This window comes from Cynocephalus volans, chromosome X (genome assembly GCF_027409185.1).
Source record: "Cynocephalus volans isolate mCynVol1 chromosome X, mCynVol1.pri, whole genome shotgun sequence".
NCBI classification, from domain to species: Eukaryota; Metazoa; Chordata; class Mammalia; order Dermoptera; family Cynocephalidae; genus Cynocephalus; species Cynocephalus volans.
Window position 1 is genome coordinate 116,994,598 of NC_084478.1, and position 24,361 is coordinate 117,018,958.

General features: G+C 36.9%; 1 protein-coding gene across 2 annotated transcripts in view; it reads left to right on the forward strand.

The window, feature by feature from the left end:
• RADX (RPA1 related single stranded DNA binding protein, X-linked) overlaps window positions 1-24,361 on the forward strand; it is a 76,488-nt gene that overhangs the window by 48,129 nt on the left and 3,998 nt on the right. For both annotated transcript variants that reach the window (XM_063084393.1, XM_063084394.1), the window contains 2 exons: window positions 5,125-5,415; window positions 12,342-12,509. In XM_063084393.1, coding sequence (XP_062940463.1) covers window positions 5,125-5,415; window positions 12,342-12,509 — 459 coding nt within the window. The remainder of the gene's footprint in view (window positions 1-5,124; window positions 5,416-12,341; window positions 12,510-24,361) is intronic.

The window sequence follows — 24,361 nt, forward strand, 5'->3', positions numbered from 1 at the left end:
AGGCAGGCGGTACACTCCTCCGTGGTCGCTGCTGAGGTGTGCAGGCCACTGAGTTGGTGGGACTCGATATCCCTTGGCTCCTCTAGCAGCGGGGGGGGTGGGGGGGGCTGACATCAAACATAGATCCCCTCTGGGAAAATACAGTCCTGTGGGCTCTTAGGCGCTCTATATGCTGGGCTCACTGTCCACAAGTCCCACACAGTTACCCCACAATCTGGTTCGTAGGCATCTAAGGTGGAGGCACCAGCCACCGGCCCTCCCCTGCCTACCTTGTCCTGGCAATCCAGGATTTCTCCAAGCCAGTCCTGGTCAGGAATTTCTCCTGTCCTTCTGTGTTCCTTCTATGTCTCAAGATTCCAGGTCTTGGGGGTGGTTTCCTCACTGTTAAGGGGGATTCTGTTGTTTTCTCCTAGACACACTACTCTTTAGGTGACTATCTGTTTGCTGCTTTGGACTTTCTTTGCACTAGAGGCAAGGGCTGGCCACCTCTAGTCAGACATCTTGCCAAGCATTCTAATTTTGTTTTATAATTTTGTAAATTATTTTCATGGTTTTAAAATCAAATATACAAAAGGATATATATTAGAAGGAATTTAGCTTCCATCCCTGTTCCGTGCATCCTATTCCTTCACTCCCCTATAGATAACTTTTACATTTATTTTATGGTATATCCTTCCATTGTTTGTTTTTATAATATAAGCCGATATGTGCATATATCAGAGAGAAGGAGAAGAATTATGCTCCTCCTTTCTTAAATAGATGCGCTACAACTACTGTTTAAGAGTAATTTGGAAATACCTAATTTGTTGAAAAGGTGTTATACTCTGTCACCCAGCTATTTCACCTATATGGGCCACACAGGGAGACTTGTTCTAAGATGTTTATTAGAGCATTGTTTATAATAGGAAAAATTAAAAGCTAAATGTTAGTTAATAGAAAATGTATAAATAAAATATAACTAGCATATTAATACACTATAATGCCCTATTGCCATTTTAATGAATAAATTAGATCTGTATGTGTCAACATGGTTACTAATGTAGTCCCAGTTATGTTTCATGATAGCTTTGGCTTTTTCTATACTTGTAAATTCAAAAGTCATTAATTTTGTGACTATATAGCTAACATGTGTATGTGAGTGGTTTGATTGTGCTGGGCATTTCAAAGGCCACTAAGTTTAACATCTTATTCTTTATATCTAGTAACTCAATAAGTAGGTAAGATATACATTTGAAAAGTTGACAATAAACAAGAACAATGCAATTGAGATCACAAGATTGTAGGTAGCCTCTGACCTATGCAATCCTTTATTTATTTCATTCAAAATATTTTAACATGTACTTATATATATTTATGAGGTACAGTATGTTGTTTCCAATATGTGTGTATACTGCACAATGATTCACTTAGGCTGGATAGCATAATTTTGTATTCATTTGGCCACCACTTTTCCTCCCCGCTCTTTTGCCCCCCCCCACCAGCCTCTGGTAACCATTATTCTACTCCTATAAGAATTCTATTCTATAAGAAATGCTTTTTTTTAGACTCCATATATGAGTGATATGTGGTATTTGTCTTTCTGTGCCTGACTTACTTCACTTAACATGGTGGTTTCCAGTTCCATCCATGTTGCTACAAAGGATAGGATATTAATTTTTTGTGTAGCTGAGTGGTATTCCATTGTGTATATATACCAGTTTTTTTATCCATTCATCCATTGATGGACATGTAGGTTGATTCCACCTCTTGGCTATTGTGAACAGTGCTGCAGCAAACATGGGAGTGCAGATGTCTTTTTGATACATTGATTTCATTTCCTTTAAGTATCTACCCAGTAGTGGGATAGCTAGGTTCAGGGTAGATATATTTTTAATTCTCTGAGGAACCTCCATAGCGTTTTCCACAATGGCTATACCAACTTACACTCCCACCAGCAATGTAGGAGAGTTCCCTTTTCTCCACATCCTGGCCAGTATTTGTTACTTTTTGTCTTGTTGATAATAGCCATTCTAACTGGAATGAGATGATATCTCACTGTGGTTTTAATTTGCATTTCCCTGATGATTAGTGGTTTTGAGCATTTTTTCATGTGCCTGGTAGCCATTTGTATGGCTTCTTTTGAGAAATGTCTGTTCAGGTCCCTTGCCCATTTTTTAATTGGGTTATTTGGGGGGTTTTGCTGGTGAGCTAAAGTTCCTTATATATTCTGGATATTAGCCCCTTGACTGATGTGTAGTTTGTAAACATTCTCCCGTTCTGTACGTTGCCTCTTCACTTTGTTGACAGTGTACCTTGCTATGCAGAAGCTTTTATGTAGTTCGATGTAGTCCCATTTATGTATTTTTGTTTTAGGTAATTGTATCTTTGTTGCCTCTCTCAAAAAAGTGCTGCCCACTCCCATTCTTTGTAGCATTTCCTCTATGTTCTCTTCTAGTAGTTTCGTATTTTCAGGTCTTAGATTTAGTCTTTGATCCATGTTCAGTTAATTTTTGTGACTTACACATCCTTCAGAAAGTCCATTATATAATTCCTACCAAGCATAGACCTGATCACTGACTGGAATAATTTGTTCCTTTCTAGCCTTGTAGATCTTGTACCAGGGTGAGGTCATTGGAGGCAACAGGGAAGTGGCAAAGAAAATATCTCCTCTACTTTCCCCATGCCTGCATACAGTCCTGCCTGCCACTCTTATCCACGTAATGAAATGCTCAGAGTAAATTTTGTGAGGAGAAAAATCACTATGCCTACATACATACATTTGAACTGTGTCCTTTTTACCTCACAACCTAAATGTAGTCTTCTAAAAATTTTCCTCATTAAAGCATAAAACCTGTCTCACCAGAAATAAGGGTAAAATAGATAATTAAAATAATAAAGTGATAATTATAATTATAAGATATAAAAATATAATTTTTCTAGGTAATTAACCTATATTTTATCTATGCATTCATTAAAACATAACATCTTTCATAGGGGACTTTAGTAGTACTCAAGCTAAAGATAATTCTAGTTCATGATTTTTCATCTTATTTTTAGAAAAACCTGAGCTGTAGATATATTTTGTCTCTTTCCTAATGATTGCATTTGAAATGTTGCTATTCACAACCAGTAACTGCCAGTGTCTCCTGTATTGATTTTATACCCATTTGTATTAACTAATTATGAATATACAAGTGTAATTGGGGGTGGGTAATTATAGTCCCAAGTTACTAAAATAAAAAATAAAGCATGTTTTTTAGAGGAATGTTTCATATAAGCTTTTATATGAAAAAGCAGTTTTTAATATTAACATTCACATAAGAAAATAAGCATAGAAAATATTCTGACATATTCCTGACAGGGCCAGTCATAGGATTTTTTATAAGGTAAATATAAGTACTTAATTTTTAAAAATTGGAATAGCATATAACTTTCTTTTACATGTGATATTCTAGAACAAGTCTGTTAGGAATGTTTAATATGGCTGGAATCATTTTAATAGCTATTCATTGCTGTTCTAACATATACTTTTATTAGTTAGAGGAGAGAAGATTAATTTTTAGAAAATAAAAAAGATGAAATCATTTTCCATAGTTAGGCCTATTAACTTTGAGGTTTTCTCTTGGCTTTGATTTATTTCTTTCTTTCCTTTTCATTTGTGATTAAGTTTTTTATCCCTTTTGTTATTAAGCATTATTATAGGAAGATAAATGTGTTCAATTCTTTTGTAATATTACACTATTTTAAATTCCTGGTGAGTAAGAAGTATGTGTTTGAATTCTTCATCTTTCCTTACAACTCAATCTGATATTTTACCTTGTAATACATTTTCAATAAGTCTCCAGCTGGGTTTAAGAAATTGAGCAAGTGGTCTGAGAATAAGGAATAAAGTCTGAAAAGCAGCAGTGATATATTAACCATATGGAAGTCTTGCTGCTGAAGCCACCTTCTGCCTCAGCAAAGTTTTTAATGCTAGGATAAGAGTCAGCACTAGGGCAAGACAGCCTGCAAGGATTCAACTCAGCAACCTTGGTAAACTCTGAAATAGAGTTGCTGTGAGCTTGCCCTCAGCTTGCAGAACTGACATGAGAGTCTTGTTCCAGTATCAATTTTTTTTTCTGCTTCTACCATATGTCTTCAGTTCTCAGGGTATATTATTCATTAAAAATATTATTTGGGCCAAAATCCTTAGCACAGTATCTGACACATAATAGGTGCTCAATAATTATTTGCTGAATGCGTGAATAAATCATAATGTACAAGGGGTAAATTATATTCTGCCTTAGAAACTAAATGTGTTAGATGAATTGTACATAAATGATAAATTTACTTGATGGTAGAGAATAAGCAAGAATTGAGGGTGTCTTTCATCTCAATTTAGTTTCCTCTTTGTTTTCCATATTATTTATACTTGAAAGGAGTGTCATATATAATAAATAAATGGTCCTTCTGAAGGAGAGATGTATCCAAGAAAAAGAATGTATTTGTTTAGGCTGCTTTTAGCAGAGATTAACAAAATTTTATTTTAAGCTGAAATTCCACCAATACTGAATGATCTCCTAACAAGTACTATTCTCATGAATATGACTTAACTTGAATTTGTCACTTAATATAAAATGAATATATGCTTTTTTTTTTTTTTGTCTTTTTTGTGACCGGTAAGGGGATTGCAACCGTTGGCTTGGTGTCGCCCACACCGCGCTCAGCCAGTGAGTGCACCAGCCATCCCTATATAGGGTCCGAACCCGCGGCAGGAGTACCACTGCGCTCCCAGCGCTGCACTCTCCCGAGTGAGCCACGGGGTTGGCCCAGAATATATGCTTTTTTAAGAGTATTTAGAAAATACAGAAAAATTATAAAGCCAGTGATTACAAATCTCTATAATTTCAGCGACAGAGAAAATAGTATAGTATCACTTTTAATATTTTGGAGGAAAATTTTATATTGAAACTGAATTTAGTTCTTTCCTCACTATAATAAGAATGATTTTTTGCATATTCATTTTATATTTTGTAGGTGGTTGTTTGATTTTTAAAGTTACTTAAACTATTCCTCATTAATCTGTGCTTTTTTTGTTTTGTAGTGAATGACTTGATTTGGTTAGTTTATAAGTCAATTGTTTCTATCTCATTGTGTCTTTAACAGATCAAGAAAGCACAAGTGTTAGAACCCAAGGGAGAGCCAGAAAAAATATAAGCGATAGGTGGGAGAGTCAGCTGTGGAGAGAGAAAAAGTTTGGCTTCAAAAATCACCTACATTACAGCCATGTTTATCCTGAAAGTATTCCACGGAAATTTATTTTTGAACACAGAAAATTTCTTACCGAGCAGTATAATTCTCAGCCTTCCAAATACATACCACCAGAAGGAAGGCCCCTAAAACTTGATGATTTTAACAGTGCTCGAAGCCTTGGACATTTTGAAGTAACCATCTTAGGTAAGTCAACAATTCTTCTCTCTGAATATTATTAATTTAACATATTTTAAATACATGTACTATTTTGCTTTAAAAATTTAAGCCCCTCCCCCGCCAAATTAAGCCCAAGGGGGTAGCTCCTGTTTGACTCAAACAAAAGGACTGGAGCACTAATTCTGGAATTTAAAAAAAACTCTAATTGTGGCCTTTTAAACACTGGCAAGTCCTTGGAAAGTATTTGGGGAAAGAAGAATGGAAACTAAAGGAACTTTCCTCACTCCTGACTGACTACTTCCTAGACTGTTCTGTTCTCCCTTATCCACCACATTTTTGCTCATATTCTCTACTTCTTTCTCAGTACATCTGAAACATTGAAGGGTAAAGTATAAGTTTTTAAAAAAAAGGGTACTAATCAAGAGAAGCCCCTATGAAAAGAGGTCTGTTTAGCCCCTGAAGAAAATAAAATTCTCAAGTAACTTAAATTGAACAGAAAGAAGTTATTGAAAAGACTTCCCTTGTCTGGTAAGGGAAAATAAACTGACTTTCCCAAATTGCTCCAAACTGAATTTGTAAAAATTTAAAGGAGTCAAAACACTTTTAAACTTAAGTTTATTTTTTAAGGTTGTCTCTAATAAATGAAAACTTTACACAAAAAATAATTCTAAAATAATATCTCAGCCAGAATGTCTCTCAGAGTCAAGGTAAAATTTGTATTTGTGTTTGTGATTCATAGGAAGATCTTAGCACTAGGTCTTGTTACCTTAAAATGAATAAATGAAGAAAAATTATTAGCAAATTAATTTAATGGCTGAAAAAAGTAGTTCATGGCTTTTTACATCTATTGTACTAGAATGAATTGCCTTGACTTTTATCAAGATTATTTTATCCTAATTATTCTCTCCCACCCTCTCTTCTCTACCTTCTCACACATAAATATGTACATACATGTGAGTAAGTATGTGTATAATTTATTAAAAGTATGAATTTCCACCGACTTTGTTAGACAATCGCAGACCTAAGTTTCAATTGCTTCTTTTCACTAGACTGCATTTCTTGGTCTCTCCAGGTAGTTTATCAACCTCAGTATTATGTTTAGGAAACAAAAATTATAGCAAGATTTCCTATACCTCACAAAAAGTAATCATGGAAATAATGAGTTCATCTGGGAACATAAATTGAATATTTTTCTTCCTTTTAATATGTTACTGATCCACTGAAACAGATTGACTAAGACATATCTCATCAGTCTTACATGTAATTGTAAACTTTTGCAGCTTTTTTTTTTTTTGTCAGCTAAAAACAAGGATCAAATGCAAAGAAGGCCAATTTATCATTCTGCCCACCAGCTATAATCCATGTTAGAAGTATGCTGTTTTTATATAAATTTTATATCCTACCTGTTTTCAAGGACAGTTTGCAGGTTAAAGACAGTGAAAAATAAGCTGTTTATGAAAAAAACAAAACAGAACATTTTAAAGGAAACAGAAAAAGTAGATGTTACTAGGTACTTGAATATAACCAAATTACTACCATTTGGCAGTAATTTTCCCTGAGCTTTCTGGCAGGGAGAGAGAAAGGGTTTTTTTTTGGGGGGGGGGGGTTGTTTTTTCTGATAACATTTTCAATTTTAGAGCTAAAAGAAACTTGGATATCTTCTAGTCTTACCCTCCTGACTAGATCAAAGCCAGGCCATGATTAGAAATCAGATCTCCTGAGTCTCTAAACATATTTTCTGTTGCAGAGAAAACGAACACTCATATAAAGGAGCCCTGTTATTTATTTTTCTCAAACAAAATTCCAGTCTGAACTTACTATATGAAATTATTATATAAATAGTACAGGATAACAAATGGGTTGATATGTTAAACTACAGTTTTCTTTTTTATTTTTTTTATTTTTTTTTTAATTTTATTTTGTCGATATACATTGTGGCTGATTATTGTTGCCCATCACCAAAACCTCCCTCCCTCCTCCCTCCCCCCTCCCCCCCACCGATGTCCCCTCTGTTTGCTTGTCGTATCAACTTCAAGTAATTGTGGTTGTTATATCTTCTTCCACCCCCAGCCCGGTTTTTTTTGTGCGTGTGTGTGTGTGTGTGTGTGTGTGTGTGTGTGAATTTATATATTAATTTTTAGCTCCCACCAATAAGTGAGAACATGTGGTATTTCTCTTTCTGTGCCTGACTTGTTACAGTTTTCTTTTTTAAAAGTATGGAAATGTTCTTCAGATAGTTTATTCCTGCATCAACCTTGTAATAATCTGTATAATCATTTGTCATATCTTCGTAAGGCACTTCTATGAATGAGTATATTTTCACTTTATTAGTATTTAATCCAAGCACTTTGCTCTCTAATGGTCTAACAATATAGGGATAAAATCTAGAAAACCAAGATAAACGGTACTGGATCTAGTGATTCTAATATAATCTTGGTGGGAGGGAGTAGCCTATCCAAATCATCTGAGGGAGGCCTACCCAAACTCCTTGTAATTCTGGTACATGCTAGAGAAGCAGCCCATTTAGCTTCCTGCTCCATAAGGGAGACTTAAATCATAGAGAGCCAGTGGCAAGAATGCACTCTGTTAGGTATGCAAGAGTAAAATAAAGGTTGAGAACTACTGCTCTTTAAGTAGTACTTGAAGTATAGACAGACATTCTCTGATACTGGTTAAAATGCGAGCTATCAGATGTGAAAGAGGTGAATTTGTCCTATCTTTTAGGAAAGTATGAACCCAAGTTGTATTACAAGACCAGACAAATGATCCGTATCTTTTAAGCATAGATGTGAGCAATGAACTCAGAAGAGAGTACTGAATCTCGTATTAATGTCCTATTTGTTAAAAGGTAGAATCTTAAAACTGAAGGGTGACTTTAAGAGTATCCTGTACAAGGGGCACACTTGTTCTGTAGGGAGCCACGTAGTAAATGTTTGAGGTCTTGCAGGCCATACAATTTCTGTTGCAACTACTCAGCTCTACTGTTTTATTTTTCATCTTTTTTTAAATTTTACATTTTTCAAGACAATTAAACATTGAAGTAAAAAAGACTTTGTGACCACTATGACATGAAAAGGACTTGTCAGAGATTTTCAAGCTGTTGCTGAATTAATTACTATGGAATAATGATTTCTAAAAATTAAAAATAATCTGTGAAGAATAAATTATCATTGGTGGGGAAAAAAGAGCCAAACAGGAGAAGTAAAAAAGGTGATGCCAAATTGCAACCTTTACAAGGCTTGTAACCAACATGCTAATGTTATCTACAAAGTAGTTTTCTATTTATTTATTCTACTTGGCCAGGTCTCTTGGGTCCTTTCTCTGGATAAATATTTTTAACTACTGAAGTGACTACAAATGAAAAAAAAAAGTTGACTACTATCCCAAAACCTGTTATTACTGTAACTAAGCCTTCACTGAGTCTTTCAGAAATAAGGAATGTGAACCATGAAAACACAACATGGGCTATACTAAGCTATATTAAGGAAGTCTGGTTTGGCTGGACTACCTTCTGGCAGAGCAAAACCCCATCTGACCCCCCCACCCATCCAAGAAAGATAGGAAACTGGCTCCATAAGCCCTCTGAGTAGAAGTTAATACAGAGAAAACAGTCTTTGTCATCATCATGACCAGTGGTGGAGCAACAAAAGGGATTAGTCGTGACAGAGTTATGTATAATGCTGGCTTTCGGCTGTCAGGCAGGTAAGTGATGGTCAGCTCTGCTGTTTTAGCATGAAAGCAGTCATAGACATTATGTAAATGAATGTCTGTGACTGTGTTTGAATAAAACTTTATTTATGCACACTGCAATTTGAATTTCATATTTTCATGTATCACAGAATATTATTATTTTGATTTTTTAACCATTTAAAAATATAAAAGCCATTCTCAGTTCATGGGATGTACAAAAACAGATGCAGGCTAGATTTGACCCCAAGGTCATAGTTTGCTGACCTCTTTTCTAGACTCTGTTCTAAGTTAAGACTGCCTAAACCAGTCCAGGCAGAGAAATCTGTATGATGTTTAAAGTTCTCCAAGCACAAAGATTATCTAACTTACATTGATACTATCTTCTAGTGGTTTATTATCCCTTTGCCATATCTTGCTAATGTCTAGAGGAGCCAGCAATTTTGAAGTGCCTTATTCTTAAAGCCAGAAAGGTTATTCGGACCACAACCCAATCATTAGTCTTCCTTCCCACAGTCCTAATGGCTCTCAACAACCAGGTCGGTACTGTGGTAATATCAGAAACCTAACCCAGAAGCATTGGTTCTTGTCTTAAAATCCTTGCTACACCGTCTCACTTGCCTCAAATCAATAAGAGGAAGTTCATGGAAAAATAAAATGAAAAGATAATACAAATTTTTTCGTGAACTTTTTGAAATACCCTCATAGATATGAAGCACTCAAACGTCAGCCCGTTGCCTATTATGTAAGATCACACACTTTGAATATACTGAGATGAAGTAACAAACTAAATTTTCAGTGCTTATAGCCCGGGTACAAAATTTTAAATCTGTTGGTCAGTCTCTTTCAATTTTAAGAATTATTTCTCTCCCTAAATATAAGAAGGCACTTTTCAAAAGCTTGATTGGACTTACAGATGTTATTAATATATCGTCAGTTGTACTAACACTGATTTAGTCACCCATAAAATCCTATGAGTTTATCAAAATTTGAGTCCTCTCTTCAATTTGTATTTGACTTAGACAGTTAGGAACATAATCCAGCCAGCTTTTTATAAGTCTCTGAAGGCCATCGATTTGTCTTTTGGAAGTCAAGAGATATAAACTTCAATAATAGCATTAATTGGTGAGGGAACCAACAGTGAGGAAACCCAGTGCTACTCAGCTAATCGTTCAAGTAAGCTTTCGGCATACCTCAGAGATACAAGTAATTGGTCCTGAGTCTGCAGGCTAATACCAAGGAGGGAAGGAATTATGTCAGTCTTGGCTGCTTTAATAGAAGAAAAAATTCAAGATAAGTGGTGTCTTATTATTTCAATTTAACTAGAGCATATTACATTACCTTGATGTCACAATTAATGCTATTAAAATTTTAAATTATCTTTTAAATGCATTTTAGAGAAAAGGAAAAGAACAAAGCATATGACAAATTTTGTTCAAAAAAATCCTTTGACAAAACTAAAAAAGATTATTTTAATAGCTCTTCTCATATCATAGCCTTGTTATTGGGATTTGTACAGGATACTTATGTTCGCCTCTTGGTAATGGGAATATGAGTAAATTTATATTTGAGCACTAATGGACAAATGTCTTAAGTATTGGAAAAATTATAGGTAAACACACAAATGTACATTTATTTACTCAATTTAACAAATATTTCTGAGCACTTAGTGTGTGCCTAGCACTGTTCTAGGTGCTAAAGTTACATTAGTGAACACAACAGATAAAAACCCTGCCCTAAGAGAGTTTATTATAGAGTGAGGTGGTGATATGTGCTAGGGAAAAAAGGGGGGGCTGAGGTGTGCTGTAGTAAGAAAGGGTTAAATTTTAAATAGAATGGTCAGCAGAGGTCTCCCTGAGAAAGTCAACATTTCACCAGAAGCCTAATGGAGGTGAAGTGGCAAGCCACGTGGTTATCTGGGGAAAGAACATTGTAGGCAGAGGAGCAGCAAGCACAGAAGCCCTGATGCCTGTTGACTTACACATTTACACTCTGAACTCTAGTTTTAATCAAACAACTGAGAACAAATTTCACTGATAATGTTGAAGTTAAACTCACAGTGCTTTATAATTTAGAAAGCAACTCAAAATATTAGTAAAGACACACTGATAATAAAGATACCTTCCTGAAAATATCAGGATTTCCAACTTCTGATGTTTTCTCAGTTCTAAGGCATACTTTCTTTTTTACATTTTCAAGTTGGAATGCATCTTATGGTCAATGGGTACATTTAATGCAGTGTTTTGTTTTTATAAAAAAAACTTATTAAGTTCAATCTTAAGAGTTAAGTTTAGCTTTAGAATCAAGGAAATAAGATACCAGCACGTGCACATTCACAGGAGTTTTGCTGCATTGCTTAGAATTGTGGGGTAGGTATACCTCTTATAATATTGAATTGAATCCTCAGGAAATTCTGGATAGCATGATTGTTTTAGCTTATGAATACCAAATTTTAGTAATCCTTAAAAAGCTTTAAGTGGCCTTTAGTTGTATGTTAAATTAAAGCTATGCGATTTAGTGTCATTTGCCCATAAAAAGCAAAGAACTTGCATTTCTGGATCAGTTTGCAGCTTAACAACAGGGACTTTGTTTACTCATCATTGGCCCTAAGAATCGCTACAAGGGAATAGGAGGAATGTTAAGGTCACAGAGTCAAGGTGACTAAATATCCAGGAAGAGTGAAAGGGAGGAATTAAGAATAAACTCCCTGGTTTCTGGTTTGGGTGACTGGGTGGAATTCATAGTTTTAAAGCTGTGGTCTGTGTGTTTGTTTACCCTTGCTCCAGCCAGGATTGTCTCCTTACTCTGGTCTATACCTTTTGCTTGTGCTACTCTCTGTTCTGTTGGAAATGCCTTTCTCTATCTTTATTTAAATGCTGCTCATCCTTTAGTATCCAGATCAAACCTTCCCTTGTCCTCTTCTAGGAAGTCTTTTTTTATCTGCCCTAACTGACATTGACCCACATAAAGAGATGACAGTCCTCTGGATAGTAAGATTTCAATCTTCCATCAGTATGGAAAACATTTTGAATTTTTATTTTCAGCAGTGGTGATAGGTTGTGCTATAGTGTCTACTGTTTGAACCAATAGCATGTATTCATAAATTGCTTGTTAAGCTAAGAGTTGAGTCTGCAGTTTTGAAATGCACGTTTTTCCAGGTCTGAAGCTATTTGGCACTTTAAGTTCAAACCAGCAAATGTGCCCTCATTAGCACCATATACAAACACATTGAACTATTAATAATCTGTGAATTTTTTCTCCAACAGGTCTGAACCATGATATAGCAATTGACGTTGCATTTCTGCCCATGTATTGTCCAGAAGATCTCCGGACATCTCAAGTAGACACATTGTTAACCTGCATGAATTACAGCTGTGTATATCCACAGGAAGTAACTGCCAATGACCAACTTTCAGGTTCGAGAGCACTTGCAGGTAAGATAATCTCAGAGCTCTTTTTACTCAGAAAAAAATAATTAATTTTTATTTTATTTATTTTTTTTAATTTTATTTTGTCGATATACATTGTAGCTGATTATTGCTCCCCATCACCAAAACCTCCCTCCCTTCTCCCTCCCCCCTCCCCCCCAACAATGTCCTTTCTGTTTGCTTGTCTATCAACTTCAAGTAATTGTGGTTGTTATATCTTCTTCCCCCCCCCCGTTTGTGTGTGTGTGTGTGTGTGTGTGTGTGTGTGTGTGTGTGTGTGTGAATTTATATATTAATTTTTAGCTCCCACCAATAAGTGAGAACATGTGGTATTTCTCTTTCTGTGCCTGACTTGTTTCACTTAATATAATTCTCTCAAGGTCCATCCATGTTGTTGCAAATGGCAGTATTTCATTCGTTTTTATAGCTGAGTAGTATTCCATTGTGTAGATGTAAACAGACCGACCTAACCTTAAGATTTTATTATGTAAACACTTATAGCCTTAAAATGTAATGTAGTTTAATTAAAGGGTCATTTGGTAACTGTACCCCAAGACTTATAAATGAGAATATGCCTTTTAAATAAATTGAACAGCTTGTTTCTGTTCCAGGCAGGCATTAAGAATATTCTCTTACAGTATAATTCTAAATCTAATTATTTTATCAGACCTAAGTGGTATGCACACGGAGCAATGCAAATTCTACTCTTTTCTCCTTTTAACTCAGGCAAGACAATTTGTCCTTTTACACTATAATTGCCTGAAATCATAATACCTCCACAGTATAGTGCAGTACAATTGTTTTCTCTTATAAATGTTTAGTTATTCAAGCGTCATTTAATAAATTCCTTGAGGACTGTTAGGAGTGTATGTAATCCCAGTAGTGAAATTCTTCAATGAACTAATTATTTAGGCTACTGCATAATATACCAAACTTTAATTTCTATATACCTGTAAAATCATCTGTCCAATTCACTTGCTGTTGTTATTTCTATTCCCAAGCATGTGGTATAGTTTCTAGCAGTTTTCAATGAGCTTATCAAGATACTACATTTAAAAGAGCTTTTAAGAAAACCTTTATTTTCTTGGGATTTTGTAGTGGGTCTTTCTAACCTGATGAAACTCTTGAGTGTATGTTGTTTTTGAAAGAGTCTTATGAGCTGTGCCTGATGATGAAGGAACTTTTGGCAGTAGCTGCAAAGTGAACTTGAGTATCTAATTTTATGAGATGAGTTCCCCCCCCACACAGAGTCCATTTTAAAGATGATATATTAGTTGACTTGTGGTATTATCTCCTGCATTGCAGCTTCTTAGACTTTCAGTAATTCCAAATTTCTTTTATTTTTCTTTTCTTTTCTTTTTTTTTTTTTTTTTTTCTTTTTTTAAGGAGAGGGAGCTCCCATGCCCCAGGAGGAGTTCCCTTCAGTCTTTGCAGGGTCTTCTTTTCCCAAAAGGACAAGTGATTTACAAGATTATAGGGGAGGAAGTGAGTGAGAACAAGGTGCTCAGTGACTTTTCCCTCTCTTGTTGGAGGGGCCTTGCCTCAGGACACAGTTTCTCTTGCCCTTTGACCCTGGATGAGCAGTTTCCCCTGCATGGAAGGGCTGCAACTGTTCATTTCTGCCTGTGGCTGGATGGGATACAGGGAAAGAAAAACAATGTTTTTGAGGTGAAATTAATTTATTTTTTTTTATTCAGAATATTTTAACATTTACTTGTACATATTTGAGGGGTACAATGTGTTGTTTCAATACATGCACATATTGCACAATGACTCACTTAGGGTACATAGCATAGTTTTGTGCCCATTAGTCCACCACTTCTCCTCCCCCCACCCCTGGCCTCTGGTAGCCATTATTCTACTCTCTATAGAGTAGAATATACTTCTATGAGAACCACTTTTTTTTTTTTTTTTTAGATTTCACATATGAATAATATCATGTGGTATTTATCTTTCTGTGCCTGACTGGAAACCATCATGTTAAGCCAAATTTCTTAATTAGTGCCCTAATATGTATTTTAAATATTTGTGGGAGAGTTTCAAGATGGCGGCGGCTGCGGCGGCTGGCGCGGAGTAGCTGAGGTGGAAAAGGTGGCCACTGGGCCTCAGGCAGCCGGGAAACTTGTGGACCTTTCTCTGGCCATCTCTTAAGGGAGGACTGCTGCTGCTGGCCGGTCGTGGGGGCTCAACGCCACTTTGCCCCCCGGCAGGAGAGGCTGCCTCATTTACAGGCAACAGCTTTGAAGTGTGGAGCAGGAAAAGAACTGATTCTTAGCTGCAAAAGCGAGTCTTGAAACAGGGAACACGGCGCCAGGGCTGCTGTGGATGCAGCCAGGATCCCGGAGGCTGGGGCCGCACTGAAGGCGGCCAGCTGCCCTATCCAGGATTCGAGGTTTCAGGCCGGCATTAAAGAAGACTCCTGGGAGCGCCCGAGCGGCGCCGCGACTGAACAGCCCGAGGCGGCAGCGCCGAGAACACGGAAGGCAACAAACCAGAGACAGAGCGAGCGCCCGACCTGGCACAGCACTGTGAGTGATCCCTGGCAAAGCTCTGTTCGGGGGGTGGATGCCCACGCGGCTCCCCGCCTGCACCACCAGGCCACTCATTGCCCCGGTGCTGCCTCCATTTTCCCAGGTGCGGGCAGCTCCGCCCTGCTCGGCCATCACTGAGCCCATTTGCTTGGCCTGGCGTGGGGCTTTCCGGACCCTGCGGGCCGACCTCCTCTCCCACTCCCTCCACGGTTCTCTGGCAGGGCTGGGGGTGTGGGGCGTCCCGACCAGTTTTGGGAGGGCTAGGAAGTACGGGCGGGCCGACTGTCACTCCACCACACCCTGGACTCCGGCCCCGGTAAACTTCCTGTTACTGGGAGGCAGATACCATCTCTGCGACCACCAGTTTGGAAAAAAGCCTAACGAATTTCTGGTTGGGAATAGTGTGGTAGGAGAGTTCCCAGGTCTGCTTGAACCTGCCGGAGAGCAGGCTGCAGGCGGGCACTAGATTCGGTTTATACCGGGGGGATACAAAGGTGAACAAGACCCGAGAAAGATCTACACAGTGCTACAAAGGCACCCAGAGAGACTGGTCGTCTGTGCCTAGCAGAAACCTGGTAGACTTCCTGGGCGAGGCGGTGCTGAGCAGGGTCTTGAAAGCCCAGCTGATAGACGAGGGGTGCAGAAGACACGCCCCAACCCAGCACAGTGTGCACAGAGGGGGGAGACGTGCGGCCAGGGAGGCGGAGACTCGACAGAAACCACACACCCGGTGGGGTCGCCACTGCACGATCTAACAGCCTGGGCCAGAGCACACTGAACGGGGAGAAGTCCTGTACAGAAAGTGAAAGCTCAACAGAGATCACACACCCTGTGGTACGTGATCCACCAGCCCAGCAGAGTACAAGCTGACCAGAAAGGTGGATCCCCGGAGAAGCCCAAGACCCGAGGCAACCACACACACAAGACACTAGAGGCCAACTGAGCAGTCACGGCGGGAGCCATACCAAATTGGCAACCACAGCAACATCCTAGTTAGTCATTAGTCTTAAACCGGTGGACTGTGAAACCCCCTGCCACAATGAATAAACACCAAAAAAAAGACACCAGAAATACAAAAAATCAAGAAAGTACACCACCAAAAGTTAATAAATCTCATACTCTAGATCCTATAGAACAAGAAGCCCTTGAAATAACTGATAAGGAATTTCGAGTGATAATTCTAAGGAAACTGAATGAGATACAAGAAAACTCAGCTAGACATCATGATGAAATGAGGAAAAGTATACAGGATCTGAAAGAGGAAATATACAAGGAAATCAATGTCCTGAAAAAAAATGTAGCAGAACTTGCTGAACTGAAGAAGTTATTCAGCGAAATAAAAAACACAACGGAGAGTTTAACCAGCAGGCTTGTCGAAGTTGAAGAGAGAACCTCTGAACTTGAAGATGGGCTGTTTGAAATAACACAAGCAGACAAAAAGAAAGAAAAAAGAATCAAGGACATGGAAGAAAATCTGAGAGAGATATCAGACAACCTCAAGCGCTCAAATATCCGAGTCATGGGTATTCCAGAAGGGGAGGAAAATGGAGATTCCATTGAAAACATATTCAACAAAATAGTGGCAGAAAACTTCCCAGGTATAGGAAAAATCACAGATCTTCAGATCCAGGAAGCTCAACGATCTCCAAACGTATTCAACCCAAAAAGGCCTTCTCCAAGACATGTCATAGTCAAATTGGCAAAACTCAGAGACAAAGAGAGAATCTTAAAAGCTGCAAGAGAGAAGCGTCAAATCACCTATAAGGGAGCCCCAATCAGGTTAACATCAGACTTCTCATCACAAACCCTAAAAGCTAGAAAGGAATGGGATGATATTTTCAAAATACTAAAAGACAAAGATTGCCAGCCAAGAATACTCTACCCTGCAAGGCTATCCTTCCGAAATGAGGGGCAAATAGTATATTTCTCAGACAAACAAAAACTGCGGGAGTTCACTACCACAAGACCACCCTTACAAGAAATCCTCAAGGGAGTACTGGGTTTGGTTCCTGAAAAATAACTACCACTGCCATAAAAACCTAAGAAAAATCTAAACCCGCTAGTACAATAAAAATGGCATTCATGAAGAGAAAACAAGCTAACAAAAACACTATCTACAACCTAAGGAACCAACAAACAAAGAAACCAAACAGTAAATCAGAAAGCAAGGAACAAAAGACACCTAAGACAACCAAACAACCAATAAAATGCTAAGAATAAATCAACACCTTTCAATAACAACTCTTAATGTTAAAGGCTTAAATTCCCCAATTAAAAGACACAGACTGGCTGACTGGATCAAAAAGCAGGACCCAACTATATGCTGCCTACAAGAGACCCACCTCACCCATAAAGATTCACACAGACTAAGAGTAAAAGGATGGAAAAAGATTTACCATGCAAACAGAAAAGAAAAACGAGCTGGAGTGGCTATTCTTATATCTGACAAAATAGACTTTAAACTAAAAACCATAAAAAGAGACAATGAGGGACACTACTTAATGATAAAAGGACTGATCCATCAAGAAGACATAACAATCATAAATATGTACGCACCCAATGTTGGAGCAGCCAGATTTATAAAACAAACTCTATTAGACCTAAAGAAGGAAATAGACACTAATACCATAATAGCAGGGGACCTGAACACTCCACTGTCAATATTAGACAGATCATCTAGGCAAAGAATCAGTAGAGAAACACAAGATCTAAACAAGACTCTAGACCAATTGGAATTGGCAGATATCTACAGAACATTCCACCCAACAACCTCAGAATATTCATTCTTCTCATCAGCACATGGATCATTCTCCAAGATAGATCACATATTAGGTCACAAATCAAGTCTCAATAAATTCAAAAAAATTGGAATTATCCCATGTATCTTCTCAGACCACAATGGATTAAAACTAGAAATTAATAACAAACAAAACTCTGGAAACTATACAAACACATGGAAATTAAACAGCATTCTACTTAATGACATATGGGTCCAAGAAGAAATCAAGCAGGAAATCAAAAAGTTTATTGAAACTAATGAAAACAATGATACATCATACCAAAACCTGTGGGATACTGCAAAAGCAGTATTGAGGGGAAAATTTATTGCATTAAATGCTCACTTCAGAAGAATGGAAAGATGGCAAGTGAACAACCTAACACTTCACCTTAAAGAACTAGAAAAACAAGAACAATCCAATCCTAAAGTTAGCAGACGGAAAGAAATCATTAAGATCAGAGCAGAACTGAATGAAATTGAAAACCAAAAAACAATTCAAAAGATCAACGAATCAAAAAGTTGGTTTTTTGAAAAGATAAATAAAATTGACAAACCATTAGCATGGCTAACAAAAAAAAGAAGAGAGAAGACTCAAATAACAAAAATTAGAAATGAAAAAGGCGATATTACAACTGATTCATCTGAAATACAAGGAATCATTCGAGACTACTATAAACAACTATACGCCAACAAATTTGAAAATCTGGAGGAAATGGATAAATTTCTGGACACACACAAGCTCCCAAAACTGAACCGTGAAGACGTAGAAAATTTGAACAGACCAATCACAATAAAGGAGATTGAAGCTGTTATCAGAAGGCTCCCAACAAAGAAAAGCCCAGGACCAGATGGATTCACAGCAGAATTTTACCAAACATTCAAAGAGGAATTGACACCGATTCTTTACAAACTATTCCAAAAGATTGAAACGGACGCAAATCTCCCAAACTCATTCTATGAAGCAAACATCATCCTGATACCAAAACCAGGTAAAGATATAACCAAAAAAGAAAACTACAGGCCGATATCCTTGATGAATATAGATGCAAAAATCCTCACTAAAATACTAGCAAACAGAATACAGCAACACATACGAAAAATTATTCATCACGATCAAGTGGGATTCATCCCAGGGATGCAAGGTTGGTTCAACATACGCAAATCAATAAATGTGATACACCATATTAATAAACTCAAACACAAGGACCATATGATCATCTCTATAGATGCTGAAAAAGCATTTGATAAAGTTCAGCACTCATTCATGACAAAGACCCTCTATAAGTTAGGTATAGAGGGAAAGTATCTCAACATAATTAAAGCCATATATGACAAACCCACTGCCAATATCATCCTGAATGGGGAAAAGCTGAAAGCTTTTCCTTTAAGAACAGGCACTAGACAAGGATGCCCACTCTCACCACTCCTATTCAACATAGTGTTGGAAGTACTAGCCAGAGCAATCAGAGAAGAGAAGGAAATAAAGGGCATCCAGATTGGAAAAGATGAAGTCAAACTGTCCCTGTTTGCAGATGACATGATCCTATATATCGAACAGCCTAAAACCTCTACAAAAAAACTGTTGGAATTGATAAATGATTTCAGCACAGTAGCAGGATACAAAATCAACACACAAAAATCAGTAGCATTTCTTTTCTCCAATAGTGAACATGCAGAACGAGAAATCAAGAAAGCCTGCCCATTTACAATAGCCACCAAAAAAATAAAATACTTAGGAATTGAGTTAACCAAGGAGGTGAAAAATCTCTATAATGAGAACTACAAACCACTGCTGAGAGAAATTAGAGAGGATACAAGAAGATGGAAAGATATCCCATGCTCTTGGATTGGAAGAATCAACATAGTGAAAATGTCCATACTACCCAAAGTGATATACAAATTCAATGCAATCCCCATCAAAATTCCAAAGACATTTTTCTCAGAAATGGAAAAAACTATTCAGACATTTATATGGAACAATAAAAGACCACGAATAGCCAAAGCAATGCTCAGCAAAAAAAATAAAGCTGGAGGCATAACACTACCTGACTTTAAGCTATACTACAAAGCTATAATAACCAAAACAGTATGGTACTGGCATAAAAACAGACACACTGACCAATGGAATAGAATAGAGAATCCAGAAATCAACCCTCACACTTACTGCCATCTGATCTTTGACAAAGGCACCAAGCCTATTCACTGGGGAAGGGACTGCCTCTTCAGCAAGTGGTGCTGGGATAACTGGATATCGTTATGCAGGAGAATGAAACTAGATCCATACCTCTCACCATATACTAAAATCAACTCAAAATGGATTAAGGATTTAAATATACACCCTGAGACAATAAAACTTCTTAAAGAAAACATAGGGGAAACACTTCAGGAAATAGGACTGGGCACAGACTTCATGAATACGACCCCAAAAGCACGGGCAACCAAAGGAAAAATAAACAAATGGGATTATATCAAACTAAAAAGCTTCTGCACAGCAAAAGAAACAATTAAAAGAGTTAAAAGACAACCAACAGAGTGGGAGAAAATATTTGCAAAATATACATCTGACAAAGGATTAATATCCAGAATATATAAGGAACTCAAACAACTTTACAAGAAGAAAACAAGCAACCCAATTAAAAAATGGGCAAAAGAGCTAAGTAGGCATTTCTCTAAGGAAGATATCCAAATGGCCAACAGACATATGAAAAAATGCTCAACATCACTCAGCATCCGGGAAATGCAAATCAAAACCACATTGAGATACCATCTAACCCCAGTTAGGATGGCTAAAATCCAAAAGACTATGAACGATAAATGCTGGCGAGGCTGTGGAGAAAAAGGAACTCTCATACATTGTTGGTGGGACTGCAAAATGGTGCAGCCTCTATGGAAAAGGGTATGGAGGTTCCTTAAACAATTGCAAATAGATCTACCATACGACCCAGCCATCCCATTGTTGGGAATATACCCAGAGGAATGGAAATCATCAAGTCGAAGGTATACCTGTTCCCCAATGTTCATCGCAGCACTCTTTACAATAGCCAAGAGTTGGAACCAGCCCAAATGCCCATCATCAGATGAGTGGATACGGAAAATGTGGTACATCTACACAATGGAATACTACTCAGCTATAAAAACGAATGAAATACTGCCATTTGCAACAACATGGATGGACCTCGAGAGAATTATATTAAGTGAAACAAGTCAGGCACAGAAAGAGAAATACCACATGTTCTCACTTATTGGTGGGAGCTAAAAATTAATATATAAATTCACACACACACATACACACATACACACACAAACGGGGGGGGGGTAAGAAGATATAACAACCACAATTATTTGAAGTTGATACAACAAACAAACAGAAAGGACATGGTTGGGGGGGAGGGGGGGAGGGAGAAGGGCGGGAGGTTTTGGTGATGGGGAGCATTAATCAGCTACAATGTATATCGACAAAATAAAATTTAAAAAAAAATAAAAAAATAAAAAAAAAAAATAAAATAAATATTTGTGCATTCGTGTTCTTGTTTCATATAATATCCACTTCTGTCACATGTCTTATGCTATATGTATATGCTATTATTGATATAAAATATCAGGTCAGAGTTCTCAGTTATCTGCTTGTTGCTAGTGCCGATCACTAACATGGTCACATTAAAAATGCCTGGTACCATTCCGATAAAGCAGTTAATATTATTGACATCAATGACAAAAATCACTACAGAAGAAAATGAAGTGGTAGTCAAAAGCAAAGTGATACATTTTAAGTGGAATACCATGTTTTTTATGATGGTATAGCATTAATAATAATAATAGTATCCATTTAAGTCTGTGCCAAGCACTGTGCCTGGGCATTTTACATAAGTTACTATTAATCCTAATAAGAACCTTGCAAGGTGAAAATTACAATCCCCTACTTACAGATAACTAGACTGAAAATCGGGGTGATTCACCAGCATGGGTAACAGAGCTAGAATATGAGCCCAGATTTGTCTGACTCCAAACTTTTTCATTACTTTCTTGATTTATCTTTCATGAAAGATAAAAATAGTTACATAGTGATAGAATACAGTGGCTCCTGGTATAAGACTGGTGTCATCTTTTAAACATTTTTCATAGACTAATTTATTATTACAAAAGCTATACATGTTAGTAATTTGAAAATTCAAACAGTACAGAAAGGTACTGAGTAAAAGTGAAAATTCCCCTCCTTGCCTTTCCAGGTCTGGCCTGTTCCACCAACCCACTCACCTACTCTCTGAAGATAACCAGTATTCTTTGAATCCTTTTAAAAAATTATTTTTGCATATAACAGTATTTATTCTATTTCTCTCTCTCTCTCTCTCTCTCAAAGAAATATACACAAATGGAATTATAGTAAGCCTATGGTTTCATAACCAGCCTTTTCCCTTTGACAGTATATCTTGGACATCTTTCATATTAGTAAATAGAGAGTAACCTCATTCTTTTTAATAACTACAAAGTGTTCCACTATTTGGATATAGCAAAATTTACTTATCCAGTTCCCTACTGGTGGACATTTAGATTGTGTCCAGATGTTTTTGCTATTAGCAAATAGTACTGCAAAGAATATCCATATATATATGTGTGTATGTGTGTATGTAGTTTTTGAGTTTTTGTACACTTATATAAATACATCTGTAAGATTAATTCCTTAGAAGTCACTGACTAAAAAGGTATATGCATTTAAAATTTTAGTATATATTGTCAAATTGTTCTTCCAAAAGGTTTGACTAACAGAGTGCCACTTTACTCACACCCTTGTGCGAGTATTGCCACATCACGAGTATTACCTTGTGTGAGTAATACCACTAGGTATTATTGGTCTTAATCATCTTTGGCAGACTGATAGGCAAAAAGTAATATATCATTATTTTTATTTGCACTTCTTAATTATTTCTGAGCTTGAAAATCTCCATATGTTTTGTTGGCCATTTGTTTTTTCTTTTTATGAACTTTCTAGAACTTTCTGTGCTAGTTATAATTTTTCTATTTTTCTGTAAGTGTTCTTTTCCTTATTAATTTGTAAATTCTCTTTGCATATTAAATTAACCCTTTATCATGTGTTACAAATACTTTTACCCAGCTTGACATTTATTCAATGAGAGGTTTGTTTTGGTATTTTAAGTAATTTTATTTTTCCACTTCTGGAACTTTTTTATCATCCCAAACAGAAACTCTGTACCTACTAAACAGTAACACTCCATTCCCTCCTCTCCCCAGCCCCTGGTAACTGCTATTTTACTTTCTGTCTCTATGAATTTGCCTATTTTAGGTATTTTGTGCTAATGGAATTGTACAATATTTGTCTGTGGGTGGTTTATGTCACTTAGCATAACATTTTCAGGGCTCATCCATGTTGTAATATATATCAGAATTTCATTCCTTTTTATGGCTAAATTCCATTGTATGTGTATACCACATTTTGTTTATTCATTCACCTGTTAATGGACATTTGAGTTGTTTCCACACTTTGGCTATTGTGAATAATTCTGCTATTAACATTGGTGAACAAGTATCTGTATGAGTCCCTGTTTTCAATTCTTTTGGGTGTATACCTAAGAGTATAATTGATGGATCATATGGTAATTCTATATTTAATTTTTTGAGGAACCACCAAACTGTTTTCCATAGCAGCTGCACTATTTTACATTCCCACCAACAGTGCATGAGGATTCCAATATTACAATTTCTCCACATCCTCACCAACGCTTGATTTTTTTTTTTTTTTTTTTGATAACAGCTATCTTAGTGGGTGTGAAGTGTATCTCATTATGGTTTTGATTTGCATTTCCCTAATGGCTAATGATGTTCAGCATCTTTTCGTATGTGTATTGGCCATTTGTATATCTTCTCTGGAGAAATGTTTATTCAAGTCCTTCACCCATTTTTGAATTGGATTTTTTGTTATTTTTGTTCATATGGCTTCCTTTTTAATCTATTTGGAATTGATTCTTGTGTAGAGAGTGAGATAGGTATCCAGCTTTATATTTTTTTCCAAATGACTAGCCATTTATCCCAAATCATTTTTTGAATAATAATCTTTATTGATATATCCTGCTAGTATCATCTTTAGCTATGAAGTACAGGGTTATATGAGGGGACTTCAAAAATTCATGGAAAGATTCGTATTACCTTTCAATCCTATTTTTCCACAAACTTTTTAAAGTACCCTCAGATATGCCTTCCACCTCCTTGAAAGCAGAGTTAACTTACCCATTGATACAGATATTTCAGAAGTATAGCATAATATGGAAGAGTCTTAGCACATTGAAGAAAACAATTTTGTTATTCCCTAGGTAGCCAGGATTTCCCATTTTATTTTCAGGGACAGGAATACCACACTGTATCACAAGATAGGTTGGACCATGCCACAATTACAAAGCAACTCTAAATTCACAGAGACTTAGCAAAATAAAAGTTTATTTCTTGCTCAAATCTGATGCAGTCAGTTATCAGCTCCCTTTCCAGCAGTGATTCAGGAATCCAGCCTGTTTCTATCAAGTTGCTGACCCAGCAGGAAC